The following is an 8,715-nucleotide window of genomic DNA, read 5'->3' as shown; positions in this document are numbered from 1 at the left end:
TGTTTTATGCTCCCTCTAACATACACTCCCATAAGCTCCCTGGCATGGCATGGGTTAGAACCATAGGTTTATTTCCTCGGGATACACAACTGTACATCCCCATAAATATGTGGGAAAAAAACTATGGTTCTAACATATGCCACGTCAGGGGGTGTATGCCAGAAGGGGGTGTCAGAAAATCATTATTATATTTCAAAACAAAACAAGTTTGTACCAATCCACAATAGAGGCAACGAAATAAGTTTTCTCATGGGAAGAAAAGCTTGTTATTCATAGAAAATCAATCTTTAATGTTTTATACATTTCAACCTTACTATTGACGTATAATTAAAATCTTAAAATATTTCAAAACATTATGAAGAATCATTTTGACATTGTCCGATTATTATTTGAGATCATCAATGTGTTATATCACACAAGAGACAAAAATCAGTATAGAGAAGGAGATCAGTAGAGTGAGGAAGAACAATAAAGAGATAAATGTTACAACTAAATTGAACTTGAGAAATTTTGGGGTGATGGATGAAGTTAATTTCCCTTTTGACTCCCCAAAAATGTTGTTTAAACCTGAAAAATACTACTGAGTAGAGGCCCATCTCTTTCACTACAGCAGTACATCATGAAGAGTGGGCCCCATCCAGATTTATGGAGCGTACGTCTGCTAAAATCAGATTTGTGGAGCCCAGTTGGCGACCCATGGAAGAATGGACCAACCCATGACACCAAAGCCCATGAATTGAACTATAAGGACCATACAAGATGATGGGCCACATGGGCATCAACTTGTTGTTACATTGAAGGACCACAAGACTAAGGAATATAATCATATAAAATGGTTTGAAAATCAAATAAGGTTGTAACATATAAAAATATGAGAGGAAGTAGAACCGAAGAAGAAGGTGAATAATATAATATCAAGATGACACGAAAACCATAATTTTTCTAAATTAACACTAGTTCAGACCATAAATGAGATGGTTTTACCATTAGTTGATATTTACAAACAACATGTATAAACTTAAAGAGAGAGCATAAAAAACACCAAATCATTCCCAAATAACTGAGATCAAGGAATTTTCGAGCCTGGACTCCTCAAAGGTAAGTTTACTCTCATAATCCAGAAACTTGGATGCTCCTGGGATAGCCTGTGTTAAGCGAAATGGCCGCGTCTCTCCTTCTTCCTTCAATTGAGAGCTACAGAAGGACCACAGCAGCTGCACCAAGAAATAAAGAAGATCAATAAGCACACATGAGAACTAGTAAATTTAGAAAAAAAAGGGTGCTGTCTTCATGGATTATATGTCCCAATTGTGTAGACATACATATGTTGGATTGATCACACAAAATTTGCAACAAGAGAGGTCTATAATAACATTCTCTAGGGGTTCATATTATTATGCAGGAAATTCCCATATGAAAACCATTTTTGCAAATAAACAATATCGTTGAACACAATTCCCTAAAAAAATGATTTTCTTGGTAGGGAAGGAAAATGATCCGAACGTTATTCTCGCACAATTACTCCAACCATCCCAAAACTAAAAGCCAACTCTTTTTTTTTCTTTTGACATTTTCCTAGGTGCAACCAAACACTGGCAAACATTTCCCTAGGAAATTCATTTTCTCAGTGATCGTGTTGTTGAGAAATTGATTTTTCTAATAAAATTGGAGGGAAAATGAATTCCTCTAGAAAGTCTACTTCCATGACCAAGGTTTAAAACTGGTTAAACCCCCAGCCATGCTACCACTTATCCCTTACTTGCCTAGCAACAAAAAAAAAAAAAAAAAGAAGTCTTGCCTGTATTGGATCCGTACGGAGGAAATTCCGTTGAACCCTACTTCCATCGGGAAGACGGAGACCAACCCTGCAAAGGAGGCTTCTGTCGACCTTGGGTTCTTCCGGGAGAGGCAGATATGTGGATCCATTTTCATCGATAGGGGTTGGATCCACATGTTGTAGGTTTTCTATAGAAGCTGTCAATGCCATCACCATCTGTTCCTCCTCTCCAATAGTTTCATCTGTTTCAAATAGTAGAGGAATTAAAATCAAGTCTCAAATAAAAATGTACCTTATGATGTAATATTTCATATCATATGTTAAAATTTATATACCTTGGACAGAGCTTTCCCTTGTACTTTTATGATGAAGAGGCACATGGTCCTTGGGACTTCTATCCATGAATGGCATTAGATCCTAAACAACATAAAAAATAATTTTCACAATTATAGAGATCAGAAATGAAAAAGTTTTGAAATTATAAAATTTCATAGCCGACTAATTTGATAATTAGTACCTCCATTAAACCTTCTGGTTGAATCATTCCACTCCAATGATGTATTTTTTGTCCTGTGATGGGATCAATGAGAAGAACAACAGGGAAGGTATCCAAGTTGTAGAAACTACAGACCCTCCTCCCTTCCCTAGTATGATTATAATCCTGTATTGGTTACACAAAAAGATTAAAAATTGTTACATGAAGGCAAATGATAAATCACAAGAAACAAAATATACGAAATCAATATTTCCATATCGGGATTCTCCCTCCGAAATTGTTTATCCAGGCATCATGGATGATAAATTTAGGGCTCCAACTCAAAATCATTTGGCAATGAGTGGAGAGGTCCAGAAGCTTATAAGGAGAGAGAAAAGGTAATAAGTGTCTGATGTGGGACTAAACTCAACATGCCCCCACATGTGTGAGCCAGACTGAATTAGACCACGTGGAGGAGAGAAAGGCCCACTATGATACCATGATAAATTTGAGGTCCAACTCAAAACCAATTGGCAATAAGTGGAGAGGCCCAAGAGCTTACAAGGAGAGAGATAAGGCAATGAGTATTCCACGTGGGACTAAACTCGACAATGCACTTATGGAGAAGATTGAAAAAAACAATATGATCAGAGTACAAAGTATAAACAAGGCTGGCATTGAGCAAAACATCTTTCACATTATCTTTTTGATAGACATAGAGATTTATTGATAATAAGAGAGAAAAAAACGTCGAGAGACCTAACACCTAAAAAACGGTCAAGACATCTAAACCAAGAATTATATATGAAATCCCTCCGGAAAAAAAAGTACATCCCTAAAATCTGGGAACACCTTAACCCAAAAGAAGGTGAACTTAACCATAATCCTTACTTTCAAAAGCTTTGTATCTTTTTTTCTTTCCAAATTCCTCAATAAACAATAAAAGAATTAATTGACCATAATATCTTTTCTTTGTGACATAAAAATTAGACATAAAACAGTTGATTAAAAATAAAATATGGTTCACAAAAATAATAACAAAAATTCTCGAAAACGTCGAAAAACAAACCTGCCAAAAGATGAAATTATTCCTGATGATTTGAGCTGTAGCTTCATTTGCCCATGTATCCCTGTTCAACTGTTAATAGAAAAGGTAACAAAATAAGAGAAGATTCGAACCAATAACAAAATAAGTTCAAATTAAGTTTAAAAAAGAAAGATAACATTACCATATGTGAGCTGAATTCCTTTGTGGATTGCAAGTTCACGAGAAGCCACCTGTCTTTTGCAGAAGCTGCAAGTTTTGCCTGCATTTGTAGTTGATATGGAAATCAACGACGGACTTTGATAGTTAAATCATAGAATAAAATAACAAGTTTTTCAAAGAAATCCCTCCTTACATTGTCAAATGATCCACGATGCATCAACTCAAATGGAGGACAATACATGGAAGCAAGATTTATTTGGGAATTATCTGTGGCAGGTGAGACACTTTGCTCAGACTCCCAAACTTCAACATGTTCTCTTCGCTCATTTGATGTATATCTCATCATCAAGTCTCTGCAACGAAAACAAGAAATCGAGAGTTGATCACTTAATGAAATAATAATAATTAACAACATGATCAATCCTATATATTTCACCATTTAAATCTATATATCATCCATACTACTACTATAAAAATAAAAAAAAAGAGAGCCAAACCATACCTATACATGTCATCGTGATCATATAAAGTCTCGTGTATTACTGGTATAGTAGGGTGTACTTCTTCACTTCCATCATTTTTAATTTCCGTGTCACTATCCCACCCAGTACTGAATCAAAAGATAAGAAGAAAATTTTATAGATGAACTTCTTAAGGAAAAATTTTGAATTTAAAATCATGTTCCATGACTTACGCGAAATTTTGATTAGACAATAGTGGTGGATGATGTTCTACTTGCGAAGACAATGTCGAACCTCCAATTTCGTTCCTGCCATAAAATAGCTGTATTGCTTCTTCAAGATTCCAATTTGTTGCCTGTATGTCACAATATCATTCCATCATAAATTCTAAAATAACAAAAAAATAATTATTATGATGCATTTATAATCAAACCAACGAATGTTCAGTGTAGTAGCCAATACATTCCTCCAAAAAGAGAGAGGTCTTGAGTTCAAACCCTTTTGTTTTTGTTGACTATCGACAGGGATTTATCCCGGCTTACGTGGTATGTATGGTTTTTAGGGTATTACATTTACCTATAGGATTTGGGGAGATATGATGCTCTAAGAGGCTAGTTGCCTCGCCACTACAAGTTGGTCCTACATGTCCGGAATCCCGTTATTAAAAATAAAAAATTGAAAATTACAATTATTTAATTATCTATTCAGCCAAATCAAAAGGGAATTTTACACAATTTGATAAAGTTTTTTTAAAATATTATAAGTTTTAAAATATTTATTATTTATGTACCTACCATGGATTCAAGTCTCGTCTAAGACCATGATGACTTGGATAGATAAAGCGTCTCAACTGTGCGGAATCTTACGAGAAAAATGAGATAACTCGGATGATATTTTGAAAATCTCGTCCGAGTCCTTAAAACCATGGGCCTGACTCATCCTCACAAAACCGGCTTACAAGGAGAGGGTTGCCCCTGCCCAATAGTACCTAGGCGATGTGGGACTATTCTAACACTCCCCCTCAGCGCTAGGGCTGGAGACACTCGGCTCTCCCCCTCCCTCCACACAAGGCTGGAGATACTAACCCTACCCATCCCTGAGGTCATCCACTATGATACCATGTTAAAGCCCATGGGCCTGACTTATCCTCACAAAACCGGCTTACAAGGAGAGGGTTGCCCCCGCTTTATACACTGCACCTCCCAATAGTACCTAAGCGATGTGGGACTATTCTAACAATTTTGAGTATTTTAACTAAAATAATTCAATTTTAGAATTTTAGATATGTATTATCTAAATAAATATGATTTTATGATTAAACCTCTTTTAATTAACCTTATTTTATATATAAAAAATTACAATTATTTTTATTAAATATATATCTATCAATAAATAACTTAAACCGAATTGAAAGGTTTATCTCATCCGCCATGAAGAAGAGAAGACGTCAAACAAAGTTTTGAAACCTTGGTACCCGCATAAATTTATGTAACAAAATTTACGGAACTTAAAGAAAAAGTTTATTTGCAAATCCACGAAGTCCAGAAAACCAATAGGAACAGAGTCTAGATCACACATATAAGATAGTTGAAAATCATTCAATAAAGTAAAATTCAAAAAATACAATCCGAATTTTTTTATAATTAAATTTAAAAAAAAAATAAAAAACTGAAATACTGACCTCTAAGATTTGTCTTGCAGTCTCGGTGGTCGATTGTTCATGAACAATTTCAAGAAAAGTTGCTAGAATGGTCTGTTTCTCCATACTGAATCGAAAAAAAAAAAAAAAAAAGTAGAAAGTTTTGGGTTTTTGGAGAGGAGAGATGGTTTAGTGTTAGTTGGCTTGTTATTTATAAAGTTTTTTTTTTTTTTTTTTCTAATTTTGGTTGAAGTAGGATATCGAAAGCGAGTTGTTTTCGGATTTTCTGAGTGAATCAGAATCCAGTACCGTTACATAATGATAATAGGAAACGGTGTCTACGTGGCGCCGTTTTTGTATACATCACGTAGTTCGGGCCACGTAGGACATTAAGGAACGAGTAATCACTCGGTATCGCAGCTCGGAGTGAGTGGGCTGGGTAGAACTTGTCATCAGCTTATGGTAAGAAAGTTCGGATTCGGTAATTAATCGGTGAGGAATGAGGGCTCAATTAGGTTAATTAGAGAGTCGTGCTGGGGTGACACAGGATGTCATTCTCGTAATTCTGACGTGGAGATGCATATATAACGGTAGATGATTTTTACTCGTACCACGAAGAAACACATCTATGGTTATGTGCACATCTCACGTCAGCATTGTGAGAATCCCAGTAAATGCCTGGTGTCATTCCAACATTTTCATTAGAAAAAAATTAGTTAAATTTTTTTTAAAATTTTGGATATTATATAAAATATTTTATTGGATTTCTTACAAAATTTATCATCTTCAACCTCTCCCTAAATCCTAACTTCTTTCTTAGTGTTTGAATGTCGGAAAAACTAAAATTTTGAAGATGAAGATAAAAAAATTATCATATTTCAGGATTAATTGAGGGATTGTAGATTGATTACTCAATTCTTTGAATTAATTAGAATTAATTAACTAACTCTTAATTCAAAGAATTTTACAAATTTTTTTGAAAATTTTGAAGAATTTTGTGACTATGATCATCAGTAGAAATTGTAGAGAGATTCATCAGGTAGATCTCATTTTGCATTCTTATTTGAAAATCTCCAAGAACCTTATTTTATCAAGTTTGTTACTCATAAAATCTTGGAGTGAGACCACACATCGACTTGAAAGATTAAAGGGAAAATGACGATGGAGACGTATTTTTTAATTAAAGTATTTACTAAAAGCAACACTTTATAAAAAATCAGCATCCCAATGACATTTAAAGTATTATTTGAGTAAAATACTGGAAACACCACTTAAGTCGTTTTTTCATTTTAGAATGCCGTCTTCAAAAAAGTATATTTCATATTAACTTTTACATTTTTTATGAAATGTCCCTTCAAATTTAAATATTTAGATATTCTTATATTTTAAAATGTCGTCTTCAAAAGCACATATCTTTCATATTAATTTTTACGTTTTGTATGAAATATTCCCTCAAGTTTAAATATTTTGATGCTCTTATGATTTAAAATAAAAAATTTTATTGGCACACAGAGAAACTCTTAGGGCTCTCACATGTTTAGGGGCACCTCTAAAAATGAAAAGATTGTTGTGGACACTTAAGACCCACTTTACTCTATGCATTTGGGTTGGAGAGGTATATATATGTTATAATTTTTAAAACTTTTTTAATGATTTGTGATGGATGAATGTTTTGTAACATGCATTTGTATCTAGGAAAAAGAAATGTTGAGGTGGGTTCAGCATACAATGAAGACAAGCTGATTGAAAGTTAAAGAATGAATCCAAACGGATTAGGAATTAACTTGAAATTTTGGATTTGAAAGATGTAGTTCAATTTTCTTATAAGTATACGAATAATATTTTGATTTCGAATTTTGTTGAGAGGTGACAACCAAAAATCAATACTTTCCATGTACCATTTGGAGAAATAACCACCACAATTGACGATGTTAAACAAAGTTTAAGATTACATGTTCCGGTTCTCAAGAATTGAATGAGAAAAAAAGTATTTCAAATCATTATAAATAAATTATCTTAGTTTTAATTTGGTATACTATAAATTAGTGATTTTTTCAAAAATAAAAATTTATCTTAGTTAAAAGTAATCAATTTTTAGTAGAATATCTCATTTTAAGCTCCAATCAATAATTTATATGAAAATTTGAATAACTTTATATAATTTGCATTTATTTTAAAATAAAAAAAAAAAACCTTAAATCATCAATAGTATAGAAATAAATGACAAAATAAATCGATCTCGGGTCCTGTGGGTACCCATTGGATAGAACATAACGGTTATGGTTCCTATTGTTTTGGTTCCATTTTAGACCCGGTTCTAATCGGTTCCAATAAAAGGGAACCCGAACTGGGGTTTTCGATTCCAGTTTAGATTCAATTTCGATTAAATGGGTACCCATTGACACCCCTATTTCTAGGTGTAGTAGCGACGATACCTATGTTTCTATAGATTAAACCATTGATTTGATTGTCAATTTGTTGGGGATTATAAGATTTGCGACTATTGATGAGATTGTTTCGACTACTTCTGTACGCACGGAGTGGTTGCGATCCAAACTCTGTAAATTATCATGAGAATTTCAAATGAAAAAAAGATTATTGTTGTTGTACAATAAAATTGTCCAGCTCATGTTTGTGTACTAAAAGAAGACGCCTTTTTGCCACTAACGATTCATATTGCAAATTTTGTGTGACCAATCCAACCACCATATGTATTATATGTCTACACAACTGGGACATATACATAATCCATGAAGACAAACAATACCCTATTTTACTAGTTATCTAGTCATTATTTTCTCATGGGTGCTTATTGATCTTTTTTTCTTTTTTCTTGGTGCAGTTGTTGTGGTCCTTCTGCAACTCTCAACTCAAGGAAGAAGGAGAGACGCGGCCATTTCGCTTAACACAGGCTATCCCAGGAGCATCCAACTTTATGGATTATGTGAGTAAACTTAGCATTGAGGAGTTTAGGCTCGCAAATTCCTTGATCTCAGTTACTTGGGATATCCTATACATCTTTGTTCTTTTCAAATGCTTCTTAACTATATTTATTATTTTATTTTTTGAAAAAAAAAGTCAAATGTGCTCAATCATTATATGATAAATATCGTTTCGTGTATTCAATGCAACGATTATTGTATAAAAATACCTTTG

General features: G+C 33.7%; 1 protein-coding gene across 1 annotated transcript; it reads right to left on the bottom strand.

The window, feature by feature from the left end:
* Window positions 1-890: 890 nt before the first annotated feature.
* On the bottom strand, window positions 891-5,719 carry LOC147397972 (plant UBX domain-containing protein 7-like). The gene is made up of 10 exons (XM_086448941.1): window positions 5,602-5,719; window positions 4,154-4,275; window positions 3,962-4,069; window positions 3,653-3,812; window positions 3,482-3,559; window positions 3,322-3,390; window positions 2,295-2,438; window positions 2,113-2,194; window positions 1,799-2,019; window positions 891-1,214 (listed from the first exon to the last, which is right to left on the bottom strand). The coding sequence occupies exons 1-10, from the start codon at window positions 5,683-5,685 to the stop codon at window positions 1,047-1,049; spliced, it is 1,236 nt and encodes a 411-aa protein (XP_086305067.1). The 5' UTR covers window positions 5,686-5,719; the 3' UTR covers window positions 891-1,046.
* Window positions 5,720-8,715: the final 2,996 nt, after the last annotated feature.

This window comes from Akebia trifoliata, chromosome 7 (genome assembly GCF_017979445.1).
Source record: "Akebia trifoliata isolate Shusen 1 chromosome 7, ASM1797944v1, whole genome shotgun sequence".
Taxonomy (NCBI): domain Eukaryota; kingdom Viridiplantae; phylum Streptophyta; class Magnoliopsida; order Ranunculales; family Lardizabalaceae; genus Akebia; species Akebia trifoliata.
This window is presented reverse-complemented; position numbering and strand designations above follow the sequence as displayed.

Excerpts from the sequence above, each read along its gene's own strand:
- LOC147397972 (XM_086448941.1), bottom strand. The coding sequence starts at position 5,685 with ATGGAGAAACAGACCATTCTAGCAACTTTTCTTGAAATTGTTCATGAA. Across the intron at positions 3,813-3,961 it reads GATCACGATGACATGTATAG|AGACTTGATGATGAGATATA; the intron begins GTATGGTTTGGC and ends TTTTCGTTGCAG. Across the intron at positions 2,020-2,112 it reads AAGGGAAAGCTCTGTCCAAG|ATGAAACTATTGGAGAGGAG; the intron begins GTATATAAATTT and ends TATTTGAAACAG.